The sequence below is a fragment of the Geotrypetes seraphini genome, chromosome 7, assembly GCF_902459505.1.
Source record: "Geotrypetes seraphini chromosome 7, aGeoSer1.1, whole genome shotgun sequence".
Lineage (NCBI taxonomy): Eukaryota > Metazoa > Chordata > Amphibia > Gymnophiona > Dermophiidae > Geotrypetes > Geotrypetes seraphini.
In genome coordinates, this window is record NC_047090.1 from 64242814 (window position 1) to 64266417 (window position 23604).

General features: G+C 39.7%; 1 protein-coding gene across 3 annotated transcripts in view; it reads left to right on the plus strand.

The window, feature by feature from the left end:
* The window catches only part of TTLL1 (tubulin tyrosine ligase like 1), a 155178-nt gene that overhangs the window by 97263 nt on the left and 34311 nt on the right, over positions 1–23604 (plus strand). For all 3 annotated transcript variants that reach the window (XM_033952517.1, XM_033952516.1, XM_033952518.1), the window contains 2 exons: positions 7587–7730; positions 21305–21391. In XM_033952517.1, the coding sequence (XP_033808408.1) occupies positions 7587–7730; positions 21305–21391 (231 nt within the window). The remainder of the gene's footprint in view (positions 1–7586; positions 7731–21304; positions 21392–23604) is intronic.

Genomic DNA, 23604 nt, shown 5'->3' on the forward strand with positions numbered 1-23604 from the left:
GGGAAGGGGGTGGCGGGAAATGCTGCTGCTGCACAGGAAATGCCTGGAAATGCTGCTGCTGCACAGGGAAGTGTGTGTGTGTGGGGGTAATGCTGCTGCTGCACAGGGAAGTGTGTGTGGGGGGGAAATGCTGCTTCTGCACAGGGAAGTGTGTGTGTGAGGGGGGGGAAATGCTGCTTCTGCACAGGGAAGGCAGGGAAATGCTGCTGCTGCTGCACAGGGAAGGGTGGGAAATGCTGCTGCACCGGGAAGTGTGTGTGTGTGTGTGGGGGGAAATGCTGCTTCTGCACAGGGAAGGCCGGGAAATGCTGCTGCTGCACAGGGAAGGGTGGGAGGGAAATGCTGCTGCTGCTGCACAGGGAAGTGGAGGGGACGGAGAGGGAAAGGGGTCCTGGGAGCAATCTTGGTTTGCTTTGGGGGAGGGGAGACAGAAGCAGGCCATGGAGAGACAGAAAGACAGGCAGGCAGGCAGCGCATTAGAACGAAAGACAGACACACAGAAAGATAGCAGGCAGGGAGACAGACAGAAAGAAAGAAAGACAGACAGGGTACCAGAGAGAGAACCAGAAAGAAAGAAGGACAGACAGTGGGAGGGAGAAAGAAAGAAAGGAAGAGAGACAGGGGCAGGGAGAGACACAGAAAGTAAGAAAGAAAAAAAGACAGACAGACATATATTCTAGCACCCATTAATGTAATGGGCTTAAACACTAGTGATATTATATTACCTCTCATGGTATCCTTAAATGCATCCCATAATGTTTCTATGGTAATTTCCTCTGAAGTATTAATTTGAAAAAATTCAATCATTTTTAATTTGAATTCTTCAAGGAAATTTGCATCTGCAATCAATGTATTATCGAATCTCCATACAGATCTACTATAATCCTGCTCAACAAACTTAAAATCAATCCATACACCCCCATGATCTGACAGTATGATAGGATCTATGGAGGCTTTTTCCACTTCTTGTACTATTTGGTTTGAGACAAAAATATAATCAGTTCTTGAAAAGGATTTATGAGCTTGTAAACAAAAGGAAAATTCCCGATCATCAAAATGAAGTATCCGCCATATATCTTTCAAATTACAAGATTGTACCAAATTATCTAGCCCTAATGATTTCATAATTTTACTAGGTTTTTTATCCAATAGTGGATCTATAACAGCATTAAAATCTCCAGCCACTACAAAATTAGAAGCAGCCAGTGGAAGTATCAATTGTTGTAACTTCTTTAAAAATTCAGTTTGATTCGTATTTGGGGCATACACATTAAACAATTCCAGGGTATTATTTCCCATGCTCATTTTCACATGTACCCATCTACCCAAGGGATCAGAATTAATCAATTGAAAAGTAGCTGTACATTTTTTTCTGTATTAGTATTGCAACCCCAGCTTTTTTCCCAATTGCAGGGGCAAAAAAACTATGTTTAACCAGTGTTCCCTCTAAGCGGGCGGGTGTTGTGAGCAAACTTTTTTCACCGTGAGCCAAAAATATCGGGCGCCAGCAAGTTATGAGCCAACTCGCCCGATTCTCCTCTCGCCGCCCTGCCATCTGCCGTACGCCTCTTCCGATCGTGCGCTGTGACGAGAAACGTGTGCGCTGCGATGTAATATTTTGTGCGCCAGCGCACGCCAGCGCAGCTTAGCGGGAACACTGGTTCAAATGGTTTTATTTATTTCCCCAAATTTATTTTTGTTATACGCATTGAAAATATTTGATATTGCGTTTAAATCAAAATCTCAATAAACTTGAAACGAGTGCCCGTGAGATTGTGGGAGGGTTAAATACTCAAAACTTAGAAGTTTTTGCTACGCCAGCTTTCTGGTATCTTTACATACAGTGGCGTACCTAGCATATGTAACATCCGGGGCCCATCATTTTTTGGCACCCCCCCCCCCATCTGTAAGAAAAACATGATTTTTAGTAACAAACCACACGTCACACATGAGTACCTAGGAAAAGGCAGCATCTTACATATTGCAGTGAGCAGTACATCAATACACCCATTGTAAAACTAAACAAGCCAGACCAGCACAGATCAATCCTACACCGTCAATCCTAACAGAAAACCATGTCTTTCGAACACACAGAACACAGAAAACACCTTCGCCTAGTAAGGAATATGTAATCACAAACTAACCCCTCCCTCTTTTACAAAACTGTAGTGTGGATTTTAGCTACGGAGGTAACAGCTCTGATGCTCATAAAATTCTGAGCATCAGAGCTGCTACCACCAAGGCTGGTGCTAAAAACGCTTCACAGTTTTGTAAAAGGGGGGATAAAATAAAAATACATAGACAAAGGTTAAATTGAACCAGCAAGAAGCTGGACTCTGCATACAATGCTTCACAGAAACAGTGACACATGTCTCCTAAAGCAATAAATAAATAGAAATTTTTTTCTACCTTTGTCTTCTGTGGTTTCTCCTTTCCTCATCTTCTTGTAACTCTCTTCCTTCCATCCACTGTCTGCCGTCTCTCTTCCCCTATATGGCATCTTCTCTCCTTCTATGCCCCTTCCAGAAACTGTATGCCTCCCCCTTCCATCTCTCCTTTCACCCCATTGGTCTGGCATCTCTCTCCTCGCCTTCCCTCTCCCACACCTCTCCTCATAGTCTGGTATCTCCCCTTCCCTGATTCTCTGGCATCTCTCTCCTTTCCTTTTCTTCCATCTTTCGCTCCCCCTCCATGCTCTCACATCTCCCCCTTCCTTTTCCCTTAGACTGGCATACCTTCCTCCTACGCTCCAAGCCCTGGCATCTCCTTTAATTCCCTCCCTCATCTTCCTTCTCCCTCCAGCTGGGTACCGCAACACTCTTCCCTGCAGCTCTGCACTTCCCCACAATTGCCATGCTTCGGTTCCTCTTCTTCCTTCCTTCCTCCCCCCCCCCCCGCGGGACCCTGCGGCACCATCAACTCTTACTCCCTCTAATGTCGGCCCTGCAGCTCCAGACTTCCTCGCACCTTCTCCCCTCCCCCTTTGGATCGCTATTATTTTAAATGTTATAGCCGCGGAGCTGTATCCATCAGTGGAGATGTCTAACCTCGGCCTGCCCCGGAACTCTTACTGCAGCAGCCGCCCGTCTAGGCAGGAACAGGAAGTCACTGTTGCAGTAAGAGTTCCGGGGCAGGCCGAGGTTAGACATCTCCACTGATGGATACAGCTCCGCAGCTATAACATTTAAAATAATAGCGATCCAAAGGGGGAGGGGAGAAGGTGCGAGGAAGTCTGGAGCTGCAGGGCCGACATTAGAGGGAGTAAGAGTTGATGGTGCCGCAGGGTCCCGCGGGGGGGGGGGGAGGAAGGAAGGAAGAAGAGGAACCGAAGCATGGCAATTGTGGGGAAGTGCAATCCCCCCAATGCGTCCCCTTACCTTACCGACGCGTGTGTGCGCTGTGAAGAGAAACTTTGCGCTGCGATGTAATATTTTGTGCGCGAGCGCAGGCCAACGCAGCTTAGCGGGAACACTGTGTTTAACCCAACCTCCTTCCAGCTTTGTTGACTCTACCATTGATAAGTGTATACAATATACATCCATATTCTGTTGTTTCAAAAAGGCAAGTATTATAAACACGTTACGTCTCTGTTAAGTTGTCTAGGGAAAACCATAACCTCTTATTCAAGTCCAAATATCATGGTCTAATTATACGACACAAAACCCAGGCTAATGAGAAATATCTTTATTATGAAAATAGAAAAATATAATTAACAAGCCAGCTGCAGAATCTAAATATTGTTCACAAAATATCTGATTACACAAATGAAACTCAGTACATAATTATCACAATCTAATTGTTATACAATTGAGTAATTTTACTTGTTAAATACACACTAAACAATTCCTTATAATAATAATCCCTGATTAGCAAATGATTATATTATCACCAATGGAACTTTTCAACCCTTATCCTTTATCACAAGTGATCCTTATCTAACCCAGCTGATAAGATTGTAAATCCCGTATTCTCACCTTAGGGTTAGTCGCTCAGGCGAAATTAGGTGGAAGGGAAAACTTCTTGGTAGCTTTGGTAGACGTCAGGAATCCGGTTGTTAAAGGTACACGTGTTGACAATCCTTGATGAGGCTATAAATCATCCGCAAACAAGTCCCGTTCCGTGCTGAGATCAGAGCCGTTTTAAAAGTCTGAATTTCTCTCTCTTAGGAAGAGAGTCACACGAGGTATCTTACAGGTCTAATTATTGAAAGAAAAAGTTTACATTTAGAACATCTGTGAGCAGATCTGAGCTTCCCCGGACCTTATCACAGACTAACTAATTAATTAATTAGCCCTCTTTCTTGTATCTCATCAGATGACCTCCTTGGACCAATCCAGAAACAGACAGATGAATAGCCTTTCTGTGGAAAGTATCATATAGGCTGGTAGACCCAGGGCCGTTAGACAGATAAGAACAGGATAATTTCTTCAAGATTCACACTGTCCCATTATGAAAGCACAGATAGATGTCCTTGCATAGCAACATTCTGGTACATACCCATAATGCATCAGGCAGAAACAGCAAAGCTGTGTACTTCTTTCTTCTTGCAAAACTCATGCTGGAAAGTTTCTTGTGCTCAGCAGAAAGATATCTTAAGAATGGTTCAGGCTTTGATGACATCAGAGAGGCCTAACCCACAGGTGTGAATACGGAAATATCCCTACACCCCCACACCAGTTCTCTGTGCAGTAGCATTAGCGTTTCCTCTACCCCCTTTCCCTTCCCACAGTGGCGACTACAAACGCGGGTCCGAGTCCTTTGCCGCCCCTCCCCCCTGCCCTTCCCTTCCCTTGGGCCCGACTACACATGGCAATTCAAGCAGCAAGTGCCGCAGTCTTCACACGCTGCTTTGGGTCCTTCTACTGCCCTGATTTACTCTGGCACGTCCAGAGCAAATCAGGGCAGTAGAAGGGCCCGAAGCAGCGTGTGAAGACTGTTGCACACGCTGCTTAAATCGCCTATCGGGCCCGCGGGAAGGGAAGGGGGAGGCGGCAAATGACTCGGGTCCTGGGCAGCGGAAAGTTGCTGGGCTCCGCAGGCCTCCCCACCCCACCATCCTAACGTCAAACTGATACCTGAGGCCGCCCACCACCACAACCACTTCCGCAGCTTGCTCGCGCTTCGGCCGGTAGGGCCGTATTGTGAGGTGGAGAGCAGGGAAGCTTTTGTGATGCGCGAACACACGGCGCGAGTGCGCATGTCTTTCAACAGAGAGCAGGACAGAGCGTAAGCCGCGCATGCGCACTTCCTATGTGTCGCTACAGCTCACGGAAAACCGGCACACACATAGGAAGTGCGCATGCGCGGCCTAGCGTTTTATTATATTAGATACTCCTATATAGTTCACCATCAGTCTGTTTGGGGAGTTCCATTTATTAGTAGGTCTGTTCCCTCTTTTGATTCGTAACATCAGCCGCAAAAAGATCCATACGTCTTTTGTTTATTTGCATCAGAGGAAGTGCCGTTTTTCCATTAGCATCTACTGTTATCTGCCATCAGATCAATAATCTTTTCTGCAGGAATGTTCTTACTGGGAACAAACACTGTCTGCTGGTGTCGATCCTCTTCGGTATCTGGTGTTCAATTATTATAATATACTACCGTATAGTTCACCATCAGTTTGTTTGGGCAGTTCCAGTTATTAGTAGATCCATTCCATCTTTTGATTTGTAACATCAGCTGCAAAAAGATCCATACGTCTTTTGTTTATTGCATTATAGGAAGTGCCGCTTTTTCATTAGCATCTAATATTATCTACCGTCAGATCTAGGACAGTGTATAGGAACAACAGTAATAAATGTCGGCATGCTATTATTACCTCTTGAAGTAATCCACATCTCCATTAAACTTGACTGTAACTTTCCTCATATTTATGGCATTTCAAACCATATCGGATCCACATGTCACTGTCCAGATGCGCATAGACTAGATGTCTCACAATACTTGCTATAGATAGATAACAGATATTTGGCTCAATATTCCTTAAAATAGCCACACTGCGCATTGATATGTCCAGCTTTATTTGCATTCCTAACTTATGATTGGCACAAAGAAAAGTAACATGTACTTTTGCTTTTGATCCATATACAAGGAAGCAGAGAGATAATTAGAATTGTCTCATTCGATGAAGCCAAAAAATTTCTTTCATGGAAGATCGATTTGTGAGCTCCTATTACCAGAGTCAATATATATCAAGAATAATATTTCTTCAGGATAGAAGTATTTAATCAATTGAATTTCTTGTTGCTATTGAAACATAGAATAGAATCCAAGGTGAACATTCTATTTTTCCTTGCAGAAACTGTTTCATCTGTTCATTTTAAATTAAAACTATAAACATTCTTTTCCGTTTCCCTTCAGAGTTAATCTAATAAGAATAGCTGATTTATACTTTTTTAACTTTAAATATGTTCTCAATTTAGCAAACTTTCAATAAAATTCAAAATATTGTTAAACAGCCCAAATATAAACTTATGAGCATAAATTTGTTCTTTAAACATTTAACAAAGGCATTACATCGACATTGGCTGTTCTTGTTGTAATATAAAATCAGCTAACTTTTCTGGATCATTAAATGTCATAGTTTTATTTCCAATAGAGACTTTCATAAGAGCAGGGTATAGTAACTCATATTTACCCCCAAGAGCTCTTAGCTGTGGTCTAAGTGCCAGGAAACTTTTTCTTTTGCTAACTGTGTTTCTTGCCCTTTCAATTTCTAGGCAGGATTTTAGGTAACAAGTTCTCAAGAAAGGAAATAGTATTTCCCTTCTCCACCCCTTCCGGCATCCCCAAAATCCTTAAATTATTCCTCCGCTCATGGTTTGAACAATCCTCAAACTCTTGGATAAGCGAATCAATTCTCTTCCGATCTATTTTATTTTGAAGAAAATCTGCTTCTATTTTTCTCTATTCTTCCGTCTATATTATTTATTTTAATTTCTAGCAGATCAATTCTTTTAGTAAGACTTCCTCCGTAAGATCAGTCATTTTTTTAGCAGTGCCTGAGACGATTTCTTTAATTTCTTTTAACTCTTTCATGACTTCACTGTCGCCATTTTTAGGCAACGGTGTTTTCAACGGAATTTCCAGCTCAAGCTTCGCTCTCTTAACACTCCCGGAAGCAACAAACACCGCATCAATCTTAGATTGCTTACCCGATGCCATTCTAAGACCTTAATATTTTGTTTTATACAAAGAAAAATAATCTTTAATGCGACTTATTTTCTTTACAAAGTCTGTATCTACGGAGCTCGATCACTACACAACCTTTCCCATGCGTGACCAATCCACGCCCCAGAACTAAATGATTTCTAATTGCTGAGTTTCTGTGACTTAGCAGTCAGAGAAAATAATGACTTTTTATCACCACAGGAATGCCCTAAATGGTGAATGAATGGAATAATTACTTTTTATATCAATTATAATAATTTCAGCCTGTTGTTACTCTTCTGCAACAATAATGAAAAAGTTTATTTTATATTCCAGCTTTCATGTTGATTTTTGACTCTGTATAGGACATGATAATAAAGATGTTGACATCATTAACTTTGATCTCCTTTGAATGACAACTTTTTTCCATTGTGCAGGATGATTACAATCACATTCATGGAGGAAAATGGACAGTCAGTAATTTGCGCTTGTATCTCGAGAGCACACGTGGCAAAGAGGTCACTAATAAACTCTTTGATGAAATTCATTGGATAATTGTACAATCGCTGAAGGCTGTTGCGGTAAGTATTGTAAGCAGAATTCATAGTGATTAATTTTACTGCCCATGAAAGTCAAGTTATCATAATGAAAACAAAAATGAACTAAGCAGTAAGGGCCTGATTCCATACAGGATGCCTACATTAGGTGCCCTAATTGCAACCATCCATGCGGAAACAGGAAATTGAAACAAAGTAGGCAGGACTCACAGACGGAAGACCCAGATGCCGGTAGCCTATCTTAATTGCTGCTGCTGACGAGTCGCCGAAGAGGGCCATGGTGGAAGGGAGAGGGCCAGATGTGAAGGCTGATGGAAGAAGAAGGAGCTCCAGAGTATGATGCCGACCCCAGCCAGGATTATTTCTTTTTCAGGCAGCTACCGCTGCTGCCGCCACCGCCACCCCCTGAAATGGTGAAAACTGGACTAAAGAGGCCAGTTGAAAAAGCCGCCCTGATGCCCAACAGAGCCCTCATAAAGAGGACATGTCTGGGGAAATTCGGACATCTGGTAACCCTAGGAAGGAGAGGGATGGGCACCCATGGGAGGGGATTTGGAAGATGGAAGGAGAGAGAGAAAGAAAGAAAGCACATACAGGAGAGGGGGTTGGAAGGAGAAAGAGAGAGAAGCAGTCTGTGGGGGAGGAGGGTTAGAGGAAGAGAGAGAGAAGCACTAAAAGGGTACAGAGGACCAGGGAAATGTGTGGAGTGTGGGCGGAGCTATGGGTAGAGTATGGGTGGGGCTATGGGTAGAGTATGGGTGGGGCTCAGAGATGGAGCCTACGCACAGTCATCGACTGGATTGATCAGTGTAGTTGCCACACTCCTTGCTCCAATCATCGGCCACCAAAAACCCGTTCACATTAAATATGTGTTTAATATTTAAATGTTGATTTACCATAAAATCTTAACTTCTAAAAATATATATTTTTTAAAATTTTTTAAAATTTTTCTTTTCTTCTTATTATCACCTTCTATGTTCATTAGATAGCTTCATACTAACACACTTATACATGCACAACTCTTATTTGACTGAAAAAAGTGACTTAAGCCATATAAATTTCACACTTAGCTTAGCTTAGCACAGTGTTTGGTCTCAGGAAATGCCACTTCAAAAAGGCCAACGCGGCCAACGTTTCGCGGGAATATCTGTAACTGCTGCTTCAGGGCCGAGTTCTGAAATTAGTTGACAGGACAACACAGTGTAGAATTCTGAAATGCCTAGTAAGATCAAAAGAGCTCTCTGAGGCCTTCATAAAGAAGATTGTAGCCGCTTATAAGTCTGGTAAGGGATTTAAAAAGATCTCGAAAGAATTTGACTTTATCCATTCCACAATCCGGAAAATAGTGTACAAGTGGAAGACTTTCTAAACAACTGCCAACATGCCCAGATCTGGCCATTCAAGCAAGTTGACCCCCAAAGCAGACCGCAAGATGCTAAAAGAAGTCTCCAAAAACCCTAAAATGTAATCAAGAGACCTACAGCAGGCTCTTGCTACTGTTGATGTGAAAGTGCATACCTTTACATCAATCAAAAAGAGACTGCACACATTTAACTTGCTTGGGAGGTGTGCAAGGAGGAAACCTTTGCTCTCTAAGAGAAATATCAAGGCCAGACTTAAGTATGCCAGAGAGAACGTAGACAAATACCAGGACTTCTGAAATAGTGTTCTAAGGACAGATGAGTCTAAAATTGAATTATTTGAACACCAGAAAAGAGGACATGTTTGGCATACACCAAATACTACAACAAGTTGATATTAAGAAAATTACTTATCAGGAGGAAAAGATCTCAGATTTTACCACATAGGGAACATATATGTTTTCTCCCTATATTTTTGTGGCAATGGTTGTCTTTCATTGATCAAAAACCTCCTTTTTGTGTGAACAACTAATCATTTTTAATGCATAAATGCGTTTTTTATTTTAATCTTTTTATCTTATTCTTTATCTTTTTCTAATCTTAGAATGAGACTGATATCATGAATATAACAGATACCAAAGGCTAAATCAAGTAAAAAGACGTTACTTATCTTCTTCTTTGTAAAAGTAGAAGCCTTTAAGGAAAGTGCTGAGTGCTACGATGAAAAGTGCTGAGTGCTTAGATGAAAGTGCTTCAAATAGAAGGTGCTTCAAAGATAAAGTGCTAAATGCCTGAAATAGAAAAAGTATATTGCACAATGAATAAAGTGCAAATGCTTAAACGTTGCCACAGTATATTGAATTCAAATGGCAAAAAATGGCACTTATCTTAAGATGCTGACAAGCTAAAGTCACTCCAACGGCTAAAAAGCTCGAAGCTGAAGATAGCACTCAAAAAGCAACTTTTCCCTGGTTATATATTCGGTTATTCATTCAATCCACGGGCCCCGTTTCGCCCAAGAAGGGCTTCATCAGGAAGCTCTCTTAAACATAAGTACAATAAATACAGTTAGAAAAATCATTCTAAGTAGATTAAATATTGAGTATATTCATACAAACTTACTTTGTGTCTGCTAGGAATCAATTCAGTACACAAACTGCCAAATGTAAAATGGCGCTTTTATCTAAAAAGACGCTTGCACATGCGCATTTTCATCACGGAATTTAAAGTGATATTCCGTGTGTATATAGCTGATATGTGAAAACGAAAAAGAAAAAGAAAAAGCAAAATATATATATATCAGACATTCTAGAAGACCATCCATCATTCTGTAGTATTAGATGAAGCTAGACCATTCAACTTTCGTGTTCAAACCTTGTGGATACACACTATTTAATCTGAAAATCCATCTGGACTCACGTTGCTTCAGACGTCCAATTCGATCTCCTCCCCTAGATGACTTGGGTTCTATGTCAATTACAAAACAGCGTAAATTGTAAAAAGAATGTCCTTTTGATTGACAGTGTTCCACGATCACTTCAGAACTACGACCCAACTTTAAATTTGACTTATGTTCACGCATGCGTGTTCTTAAATCACGTGAAGTCATGCCAACGTAAATTTTGTCACACGGACAAATAATTAAATAAATTACAAAGTTGGTTTTGCAATTGGTAAAGTTCCTTAAAGTGTATCTTCTTAAATCTTGAGGATTAATGAATTCCTTACATTCTTTAGTGATTTGACAAATATTACAACCACCACACCTATAATGTCCTAACACAATGTCTTTAAATGAGCATTTTGATGAAAGGGACGAAGGACTAAGAATTTCTTTTAGATTTTGATTTCTAGAGAAAGCAATTCGCAGTTTACTATTTTCAAAGCAAGGATGTAGATTAATGATCTCCCAGTTTCTTCTAATAATGTCCGCTGCTGTCTTACTATTGGAACAATATCTCATAATGAATGTATGTTGATCTTCATCTTGAGTAGAGGTGCCTTTCAGTTGTTGTAGTAAATGATCACGATTCAAATACTTGGCACGCTTTCGGGCTTGATGTAACGTATTTTTAGGATATCCTCTCAATGTAAGTTTTGATGATAAATCTTTTGATTGAATGTTGAAATCATTGAGAGAAGAACAGTTCCTTCTGATTCTGACCATTTGAGAGAAAGGGAGACTTTCTTTTAACTTTCTCGAATGACTGCTATCAAATTGCAAAAACGTATTGCGGTCTGTTGGTTTGAGATATACTTTCGTAGAGAAATTATTGTATGAATCCAAAAAGATATCTACGTCCAAAAATTGTATATTGTTGGTTGAAGATTTTAAGGTAAATTGGATATGTATATCACAAGTTCCCAACCAAAAATAAAATTGATTTAACTCAGAAAGGGTTCCACCCCACAGCATGAAAATATCATCAATGAAGCGATACCAGCATAAAATTTTTTCTGCAAATGGGGAATGTTGTACCCATTCTTTTTCAAAATTACTCATGTAGAGGTTAGCGATTGACGGTGCAAACGCTGCCCCCATCGCTACTCCTGAAGATTGCAAATAAAGCTCATTGTTGAACATAAAAAAATTTTCGGTGACGGCTAGTCTAGTAATCTGAGTCAGGAATTCAAAAGGAATCAACTGTGGTCTAGGGAGATTTTCCAACGTATCTTTAACAATCTGAACTGCTGCTTTTTGGGGAATGGACGTATATAAAGAAACAACGTCTAATGTAGCCATAATACAAGGTGAATTTAAATGAATATTATTTAACAGTCGCAAAAAATGTGCTGTATCTTTGATGTATGAATCACTCTGCATGACTTGATTTTGAAGAAAGAAGTCAACAAATTTACTGAGGGGTTCTAGTACAGAATTTCTAGATGAAATAATAGGTCTACCTGGGGGATGATGTAAATCTTTATGGATTTTTGGTAAAAAATACAAAATTGGTGTAACCGGATGAGATTTATTCAAAAATCTTACATCCCTTCCAGTTAAATATCCGTCTTTACGTCCCTTATCAGTTAATTTTCTGATCATATTTTGTAGTCTCTTAGTTGGATCTAACTTGATTTTTTTATAAACAGTGGGATCACTAAGTTGTCTAAACGCTTCATTCATATATTGACTCTTATTTAAAACTACGACTGCACCTCCTTTATCAGCCTTACGTATGATAATTGAATCATCTTCTACCAGTTTTTTTAAGGCTAATCTTAATTCTTTATTTAGATTATTAAATCCATCCCTTTGTTCTAAATTGCTAGATTTAATTTCTTTTAAAACATTATTTTTGAACATATTTAAGATATTATCTAAAGGGCCTGGAGGATACCAATTTGAATGAGGAGACAATATAGAGTGATCAACAGATTCCCTACCGTGAAAAAAGATTTTTATTTGGAGATTCCTAATGAATTTCTCCAAATCTATGTTAAATTGAAAAAAATCAAATTTTTTTGATGGAACAAATGATAATCCACAGTTCAACAATTGGATTTCTTGAGATGACAAAAATCGATCAGATAAATTAACTACAGCAGGATCCATTATTATGGTTGTTGTTGATGGTGCTGGGACCTCGTAAAGGGCCGTCCTCTTTGAAACCATTTTCCTCTTGTATTTCCCTTTCTTCCGCGATTGGTTCTTTGAGGTAAAAAATTCCCAGAACCGCTACTGTTAGAAGATGAAGATCTATTGTCCAAGCTAGTGTTACTTGTATAAATGTTTGTAGATGAATCTCCTCCCTTATCTTGATTGATGTTAGACCAAGCATATACATGATGTTCTCTATAGTCTTTTTCATCTCTTTGGAACTTACGCAATTTATTTTTCTTTAATTGATCTTTAAATTTATCGATGTTATCTTGCATCTGCTTGAATTGAATATCAAATTCAGATTGATTATATTTAGTTTTAATGTTAATTAATTCATCTTTAATTTGATCTTGTAATTCCACAACCACTGATTTGCTTTTCTCAATAATCAAAAGCATAATATCCAAAGAGCACTTATTCAAAATCATTTTCCATTTATCAAGAAAGTCAGAGTCATCTTTAAAAATTTGTGGACTAGTATTAACACGTAGTCCTCTAGGAATTCTACCTGCTCTGCAATATTCAATCAGGAAAGCACTATTTAATTCAATTCGTGTAGCGTTCTTATTTAAGTTTAATAACTTGAACCACTCATTATTATCTGACAAAGGACTCAAATCACCAAATATGGATGGGACTTTAAGAATGTCTAACATCTTCTCATTAGAGAAGCTTAATGTTGGTAACATTAAGCTTCTCTAATGAGAAGAAGGTAACATTAAGCTTCTCTAATGAGAAGATGTTAGACATTCTTAAAGTCCCATCCATATTTGGTGATTTGAGTCCTTTGTCAGATAATAATGAGTGGTTCAAGTTATTAAACTTAAATAAGAACGCTACACGAATTGAATTAAATAGTGCTTTCCTGATTGAATATTGCAGAGCAGGTAGAATTCCTAGAGGACTACGTGTTAATACTAGTCCACAAATTTTTAAAGATGACTCTGACTTTCTTGATAAATGGAAAATGATTTTGAATAAGTGCTCTTTGGATATTATGCTTTTGATTATTGAGAAAAGCAAATCAGTGGTTGTGGAATTACAAGATCAAATTAAAGATGAATTAATTAACATTAAAACTAAATATAATCAATCTGAATTTGATATTCAATTCAAGCAGATGCAAGATAACATCGATAAATTTAAAGATCAATTAAAGAAAAATAAATTGCGTAAGTTCCAAAGAGATGAAAAAGACTATAGAGAACATCATGTATATGCTTGGTCTAACATCAATCAAGATAAGGGAGGAGATTCATCTACAAACATTTATACAAGTAACACTAGCTTGGACAATAGATCTTCATCTTCTAACAGTAGCGGTTCTGGGAATTTTTTACCTCAAAGAACCAATCGCGGAAGAAAGGGAAATACAAGAGGAAAATGGTTTCAAAGAGGACGGCCCTTTACGAGGTCCCAGCACCATCAACAACAACCATAATAATGGATCCTGCTGTAGTTAATTTATCTGATCGATTTTTGTCATCTCAAGAAATCCAATTGTTGAACTGTGGATTATCATTTGTTCCATCAAAAAAATTTGATTTTTTTCAATTTAACATAGATTTGGAGAAATTCATTAGGAATCTCCAAATAAAAATCTTTTTTCACGGTAGGGAATCTGTTGATCACTCTATATTGTCTCCTCATTCAAATTGGTATCCTCCAGGCCCTTTAGATAATATCTTAAATATGTTCAAAAATAATGTTTTAAAAGAAATTAAATCTAGCAATTTAGAACAAAGGGATGGATTTAATAATCTAAATAAAGAATTAAGATTAGCCTTAAAAAAACTGGTAGAAGATGATTCAATTATCATACGTAAGGCTGATAAAGGAGGTGCAGTCGTAGTTTTAAATAAGAGTCAATATATGAATGAAGCGTTTAGACAACTTAGTGATCCCACTGTTTATAAAAAAATCAAGTTAGATCCAACTAAGAGACTACAAAATATGATCAGAAAATTAACTGATAAGGGACGTAAAGACGGATATTTAACTGGAAGGGATGTAAGATTTTTGAATAAATCTCATCCGGTTACACCAATTTTGTATTTTTTACCAAAAATCCATAAAGATTTACATCATCCCCCAGGTAGACCTATTATTTCATCTAGAAATTCTGTACTAGAACCCCTCAGTAAATTTGTTGACTTCTTTCTTCAAAATCAAGTCATGCAGAGTGATTCATACATCAAAGATACAGCACATTTTTTGCGACTGTTAAATAATATTCATTTAAATTCACCTTGTATTATGGCTACATTAGACGTTGTTTCTTTATATACGTCCATTCCCCAAAAAGCAGCAGTTCAGATTGTTAAAGATACGTTGGAAAATCTCCCTAGACCACAGTTGATTCCTTTTGAATTCCTGACTCAGATTACTAGACTAGCCGTCACCGAAAATTTTTTTATGTTCAACAATGAGCTTTATTTGCAATCTTCAGGAGTAGCGATGGGGGCAGCGTTTGCACCGTCAATCGCTAACCTCTACATGAGTAATTTTGAAAAAGAATGGGTACAACATTCCCCATTTGCAGAAAAAATTTTATGCTGGTATCGCTTCATTGATGATATTTTCATGCTGTGGGGTGGAACCCTTTCTGAGTTAAATCAATTTTATTTTTGGTTGGGAACTTGTGATATACATATCCAATTTACCTTAAAATCTTCAACCAACAATATACAATTTTTGGACGTAGATATCTTTTTGGATTCATACAATAATTTCTCTACGAAAGTATATCTCAAACCAACAGACCGCAATACGTTTTTGCAATTTGATAGCAGTCATTCGAGAAAGTTAAAAGAAAGTCTCCCTTTCTCTCAAATGGTCAGAATCAGAAGGAACTGTTCTTCTCTCAATGATTTCAACATTCAATCAAAAGATTTATCATCAAAACTTACATTGAGAGGATATCCTAAAAATACGTTACATCAAGCCCGAAAGCGTGCCAAGTATTTGAATCGTGATCATTTACTACAACAACTGAAAGGCACCTCTACTCAAGATGAAGATCAACATACATTCATTATGAGATATTGTTCCAATAGTAAGACAGCAGCGGACATTATTAGAAGAAACTGGGAGATCATTAATCTACATCCTTGCTTTGAAAATAGTAAACTGCGAATTGCTTTCTCTAGAAATCAAAATCTAAAAGAAATTCTTAGTCCTTCGTCCCTTTCATCAAAATGCTCATTTAAAGACATTGTGTTAGGACATTATAGGTGTGGTGGTTGTAATATTTGTCAAATCACTAAAGAATGTAAGGAATTCATTAATCCTCAAGATTTAAGAAGATACACTTTAAGGAACTTTACCAATTGCAAAACCAACTTTGTAATTTATTTAATTATTTGTCCGTGTGACAAAATTTACGTTGGCATGACTTCACGTGATTTAAGAACACGCATGCGTGAACATAAGTCAAATTTAAAGTTGGGTCGTAGTTCTGAAGTGATCGTGGAACACTGTCAATCAAAAGGACATTCTTTTTACAATTTACGCTGTTTTGTAATTGACATAGAACCCAAGTCATCTAGGGGAGGAGATCGAATTGGACGTCTGAAGCAACGTGAGTCCAGATGGATTTTCAGATTAAATAGTGTGTATCCACAAGGTTTGAACACGAAAGTTGAATGGTCTAGCTTCATCTAATACTACAGAATGATGGATGGTCTTCTAGAATGTCTGATATATATATATTTTGCTTTTTCTTTTTCTTTTTCGTTTTCACATATCAGCTATATACACACGGAATATCACTTTAAATTCCGTGATGAAAATGCGCATGTGCAAGCGTCTTTTTAGATAAAAGCGCCATTTTACATTTGGCAGTTTGTGTACTGAATTGATTCCTAGCAGACACAAAGTAAGTTTGTATGAATATACTCAATATTTAATCTACTTAGAATGATTTTTCTAACTGTATTTATTGTACTTATGTTTAAGAGAGCTTCCTGATGAAGCCCTTCTTGGGCGAAACGGGGCCCGTGGATTGAATGAATAACCGAATATATAACCAGGGAAAAGTTGCTTTTTGAGTGCTATCTTCAGCTTCGAGCTTTTTAGCCGTTGGAGTGACTTTAGCTTGTCAGCATCTTAAGATAAGTGCCATTTTTTGCCATTTGAATTCAATATACTGTGGCAACGTTTAAGCATTTGCACTTTATTCATTGTGCAATATACTTTTTCTATTTCAGGCATTTAGCACTTTATCTTTGAAGCACCTTCTATTTGAAGCACTTTCATCTAAGCACTCAGCACTTTTCATCGTAGCACTCAGCACTTTCCTTAAAGGCTTCTACTTTTACAAAGAAGAAGATAAGTAACGTCTTTTTACTTGATTTAGCCTTTGGTATCTGTTATATTCATGATATCAGTCTCATTCTAAGATTAGAAAAAGATAAAGAATAAGATAAAAAGATTAAAATAAAAAACGCATTTATGCATTAAAAATGATTAGTTGTTCACACAAAAAGGAGGTTTTTGATCAATGAAAGACAACCATTGCCACAAAAATATAGGGAGAAAACATATATGTTCCCTATGTGGTAAAATCTGAGATCTTTTCCTCCTGATAAGTAATTTTCTTAATATCAACTTGTTGTAGTACTTGTTTAGTTTTTGTTGATATACATCTTTCATCATTCGTTTTTGACATACACCAAATACACCATTCCAGGAAAAGAAACTCATACCAACTGAAGCATGAAGGTGGAAGTGTTATGGTTTGGGGATGCTTTGCTGCAACAGGACCTGGCCAGCTCACCATCATAGAATACACCATGAATTCTACCCTGTATCAGAGGGTGCTTGAGGAGCATGTGAGACCATCTGTAAGAAAATTAAAGCTGAAGCAAAACTGGCCCCTGCTATAAGACAGTGACCCAAAACATACCAGTAAATGCACCAAGGACTGGCTGAAAACTAAGAAATGGAGAGTCTTGGGGTAGCCGAGTCAAAGCCCTGATCTTAATCCCATTGAGATGCTGTGGGGTGATTTGAAACGGGCTGAACATGTAAGAAGCCCCTCAAACATCTCACAGCTGAAAGAATTCTGCATTGAGGAGTGGGCCAAACTTTCCTTAGACCGATGTCAGGGACTGGTAGATGACTACAAAAAACGTCTCACTGCAGTTATTTCAGCCAAAGGGGGTAACACTAGCTATTAGGGTCTAGGGCAGTGATGGCTAACCTTTTTGAGCCCGAGTGCCCAAACTGCCGCACAAAACCAAAGAATTTCCTCAAAGTGCCAGCACGTCAATTAAACCTTAATAACAAGATTTTAGTATCTAAAAACTCTTTATCAAGTTTCCTGAACTATGTAACATCATTTTTAAAGGTTGGAATCTTTGTATTGTCAGAGAATCAATTTGATTCACAATCCTTTGGTTTTCATTTCAATTTATTGGCAATTTATAATGTTTTAATGATTTCATTCATGGGCCGAATACACACATACTTTTCTCTGTCGCCGCACTCTTTGACCAAAAGATTTGTAAGCCTGCAACCACGTCAAGGTAGACTCTTTCAGTAGCTCCCCTCCCTCCCTTACCTTTGTGGCCAAGTCAAAATGATCTACCAACAATACAATTTTAAAAACACAAAGCACGCTGTATGCAGAGAAAATGTTAATTATCATTTATATTCCGCTGTTTTTCAAAGAGGTCAAGGCAGATGACTTTATGCAATGTCACCTCAGTAACAACTATACAAAAATAGACAAATATTCCCCCTCCCTTTTTACAAAACCACGATAGTGGTTTTTAGCGCAGGGACCTGCGCTGAATGCCCCACGCTGCTCTTGAAGCTCATAGGCTCCCTGCGCTAAAAAACGCTATTGCGGTTTAGTAAAAGGGGGCCATAGTGCAAAATATAGACAGCATATATAAATTCTCAAAACGGACACATTTTGATCACTAAATTGAAAATAAAATCATTTTCCTACCTTTGGTAATTTCATCAGTCTCTGGTTGCACTTTATTCTTCTGACTGTGCATCCAATATTTCTTCCCTTTTTCAGCCTCCTGTATGCTTTCTCTCCTCCAGACCTCATTCCCTCACCAAACTTTTTCTTTGTTTCACCCTGCCCCCTTCTTTCTTTTTCTCTCTCTCCATACCGCCTTTCATTCTGTATGTCTGTCTTTCTCTCTCTCTCCGTGCCCCATTTTTCTTTGTTTCACCCAGCCCTCTTTCTTTTTTTTTTTTTTTGACTCCCTGTCCCCCCCTTTCTTTCTTTCTTTCTCCTTGCCCTCCCCTATGCCACCACCATTGGGAAAATGCTGCCACCGCCACTGGGGAATAGGCTGCCACTGCTGCTATTGGGAACAGGCCGGCGCCGAGTTCGCCCTGCTTCTCTTCCCCACGGGGCCGACCAACTCTCGCCACTCGACGTCAATTCTAACATCGGAGAGGACGTTCTGGGCCAGCCAGGCAGCGATTGGCTGGCCCAGAACGTCCTCTCCGACATCAGAATTGACGCGGGTGGCAAGAGTTGGTCGGCCCCACAGGGAAAAGCAGGGAGAACTTGGCACCGGCCTGTTCCCAATGGCGGCGGTGGCACTCAAGTGGCTAAAGAGACGCAGTTTGCCAGCCTAGGGAGAACACTGGAGGGTGGCCAGCTGTGCACCCCCTTGGGGCTTAAAACCGGGGCAGACCGTCCCCACCCCCACCTTGGTATGCCACTGTCTGTACCTCACTCCCTCCCTATGACCAAAAATTCTCCTTTCTTCTATTCCCCGTGTACACAACCATCTCTTTCCCTCCCTTCCTCTCTCCCAAGTCCTTGCCTTCTGTGTCCAAAAACACATTCCCTCCCCCACCTCAGCATCTCTTTCCCTCCCTTCCTCTCTCCCAAGTCCATGCCTTCTGTGTCCAAAAACACATTCCCTCCCCACCTCAGCATCTATTTCCCTCCCTTCCTCTCTCCCAAGTTCATGCCTTGTGTCCAAAAACCCATTCCCTCCCCCACCTCAGCATCTATTTCCCTCCCTTCCTCTCTCCCAAGTCCATGCCTTCTGTGTCCAAAAACCCATTCCCTCCCCCACCTCAGCATTTCTTTCCCTCCCTTCCTCTCTCCCAAGTTCATGCCTTCTGTGTCCAAAAACCCATTCCCTCCCCCACCTCAGCATCTCTTTCCCTCCCTTCCTCTCTCTCAAGTCCATGCCTTCTGTGTGCAAAAACCCATTCCCTCCCCCACCTCAGCATCTCTTTTCCTCCCTTCCTCTCTCCCAAGTTCATGCCTTCTGTGTCCAAAAACCCATTCCCTCCCCCACCTCAGCATCTCTTTCCCTCCTTTCCTCTCTCCCAAGTTCATGCTTTCTGTGTCCAAAAACCCATTCCCTCCCCCATCTCAGCATCTCTTTCCCTCCATTCCTCTCTCCCAAGTCCATGCCTTCTGTGTGCAAAAACCCATTCCCTCCCCCACCTCAGTATCTCTTTCCCTCCTTTCCTCTCTCCCAAGTTCATGCTTTCTGTGTCCAAAAACCCATTCCCTCCCCCACCTCAGCATCTCTTTCCCTCCCTTCCTTTCTCCCAAGTTCATGCCTTGTGTCCAAAACGCACTCCCTCCCCCTTTTGTGTTCCCCGTTTGTCTCCCAGCCCATCTTAGCAACTTTCTCAGCAAAATGTAGCTCGAGCCGCGTAGGCTTGTCTTCTATTTCCTGCCTGTCCCGCCGCGCACACATAGCCGATCGGAAATCTTCCCCGACTTCAGCGCTGACGTCGGAGGGCGGGCTTTGCTTAAGCCCTTCCTCCGACGTCAGCGCTGACGTCGGGGAAGATTTCCGATCGGCTGTGTGAGCGGCAGGGCAGTCGGAGTAGAAGACGAGCCTCGCGGCTCGAGTTATATTTAACCCCGCGGGTCCCCCATTGTCCCCGTTCAGCTCTCTCTCCTGTGCACCCCCTGATAGTACTGCCCTGATGGCGGCCCTGCGTGTGCCAGCTGCAAGTCCTTCGCGTGCCACAGTTGGCACGCGTGCCATAGGTTCGCCATCGCTGGTCTAGGGTGTCCTAATTTATTCCTTAGTTAGAATATACATTTTTGTGGATATGTTTTGTTTCATGAGTAAATCAAGGAAAAGTTTTGTTGTTTACCTGCAATTACATCACTTTCTTTTCCAGAGATAAATAAAAAAGAGATTTGCATAGATATGCGAACATTTCTTAAGAAAGAACTGAATATTTCATGGGGTGTCCTAATTTTTTCACATGACTGTATATAAACGCCCTACTGATGCCATTCTTTATTTTACTGTATTCATGTATTAAATCGTCTTTTTTGTTATGTATCACACCAAATGTGCATTTGGTTGTACTCTGTCTTTTATAAAAGCCTCAGTGCTTTGCAAGCCTTTTATAAAATGATTTCGTACTTTCAGATGGACCAAACTGCAGCTTTCTTTTCCCTATTTAGATGACGTATACAAAATTATCATACACATACAGTAAGTATGGTTTATTGACAATTATTTTATGAAAGTACCCTAACGTGTAATGGGCAGCACAGAAAAAAAGAAAATGAAAATGATTCATCACCAGTAGATTCAGTTCTGAAGATATTGTTTTAAGACTATTCTCTGTCTTTCATGTGTAATATACTGTATTTGTTTTGCTACTTTTTTCAGCCTGTAATGAACAATGACAAACACTGTTTTGAATGCTATGGATATGATATTATCATTGATGATAAACTTAAACCATGGCTTATTGAGGTAAGTCATACAGTTTTAAGATGTGATCTAAACCATGGGTGTAGCCGTGAGTGGGCTTGTGCCCCTCTACTTTTGCCTCAGGCTCCCTAAGCAACTGGGTGTGCCATTTCTGTAACTAGCAGGGATCCCCTAGGCTCTTCGCCAGAGTCTAAATCAATTGAGAAGTGAAGAAGCATGGCAGTCAATTGCAGTACTTCAGGCTACTGATGGCAGCACTGCGAGCATGGAGCATTTCTTGATACTGATTTTGTGGCATCAACATTAGGCAGTGCTAACCTGCCAGCGTTCAAAGTGCTGTCGCTGAGGGCTCTGCTCCTTCATTTCTCAGCTGAATTGGGCTTCAGATTTCTTCAGCTGATGTCAGCAGGGCTTGGTGATCCCTGCCATCTACAGTATTTTTATTTGAATTTTAGTAGTAGTAGAGGTATTATTGGGAATGGGGAATGAAGAGGAAAGTGAAAACAAGTGACAAAGGCTGGGTGGAGGCAGAGGAAATGAGTTACTCAGTGTCTGGTACCCAACCATTGCCCCCCTCCCCCACAAAATTCACCAACAAAGCAAAAAGTATATATTTTTTTTATCCATGGTAGAACATAGCAAAAATTAATATCATATAGTATCCTGTTTATTATTATGGTAAATTTCCTAATACAGGTCGACTAACTTTTTATCTGAAATTCTAAAACCTGAAAAACTCTGAAAGCCAAGATTTATTTTTCTAATGTTAATATGTTACTGATTAATTTTTTTTTAAAAATCTCACTTTTAGCATCAAAAGTGAAACCTGGCCCTAAAGTCATCTTAAAGAATTCATTCTGTGCTAATATTAGGTCAATTATTCATTAAGCCTCTTATTTTTAGCTCTGGTATAGCTACAGGTTGGCCTGGGTAGGCTCAGGTTTACCCATCACTCCTCTTTTAGGAGTGTGTGGCGCGGTGGTTGAAGCTACAGCCTTAGCACCCTGGGATTGTGGGTTCAAACCCCGTGCTGCTCCTTGTGACCCTGGGCAAGTCACTTAATCCTCCATAGCCCCAGGTACGTTAGATAGATTGTGAGCCCACCGGGACAGATAGGGAAAATGCTTGAGTACCTGATTGTAAAAACCGCTTAGAAAACCTTGATAGGCGGTATATAAAATCCTAATAAAACTTAAAAAAAAAAAAAAAAAACTTCTACTAGCAGCCCAGCATCTGCCCTTTCTCTGGCCCCTCCCACCCCATCCATCCCTAGTATATCTCCGAGGTGTTACCAGCAGCAGCAGTAGCAATTCATATACTCACTGCATGCTGCAGCCCCACAGGCTTATCTCTGCTGTCTCCAGCCTATAAGGAAACAAGAAGTGACAGGGAGAGTGAGTCGTACCAAAAGAAGCCAGCAGGGCCACAGCAGGTACTGATTACTGCAACATCATTACAGAAGCTCATGTTAACCGCTGTGAATTGGCTTCCAGTCATTAGTACCGGTATAGAAGCTTTCAATAAATATAACATTAAAGCAATAAGATTGACTGACTTCTATGTGTTTCACTGCCAAACAAAACTGGTAAACATATGGAAGTCATTGCTGTGTTGTAGACAAAGTTCTAACGCCTGAAAATCGTAGAAGAAAGCTCAAGTAAATGGAGACACTAAAGAGATGTTTATATCCTTTAAAAATGAGCCTCAGAAAAACTAGTAGTCCTGTTGTAGTATTGTGATTTCCATACTCTACTGTGGTACAATTCATTCCTGGTCCTTGAAGGCTACAAACAGGTCAGGTTTTTAGGATATCCTTAATGAATATGCTTTATCATTCACACTAGGTGTATACTAAAAAATCACTGCTTGTGTGTAGAAACTTTCCACCAAAAAAACATATGCTTTAGAGAAATTCCAAATTATATGGACAGCATGTTTCAATAATAATGAGAGAGTTTAGAATCTAATACTTCAAAAGTAGTTCGACTCTGACTACCTCCTGACCCCCCTCACAATATCTTTAGTCACCCAGACCCTCAGAAATGCCACCAAGATCCTCAAGTGTGTTTCATAGTATCTGGCTTTATGCATTTAATCTTCACCGGGTCTCTTAAAATGATTTGTGATATTTTTTTATGTTGAATATAGTTGTGTCTTTCAAAAACAATAAATAATTATTAATTTATAATAAATATAATGAATATATTTTGTGCTAGTAATTCTTTATGATACTTAGCTTAAAGTAGTCGAGTTCT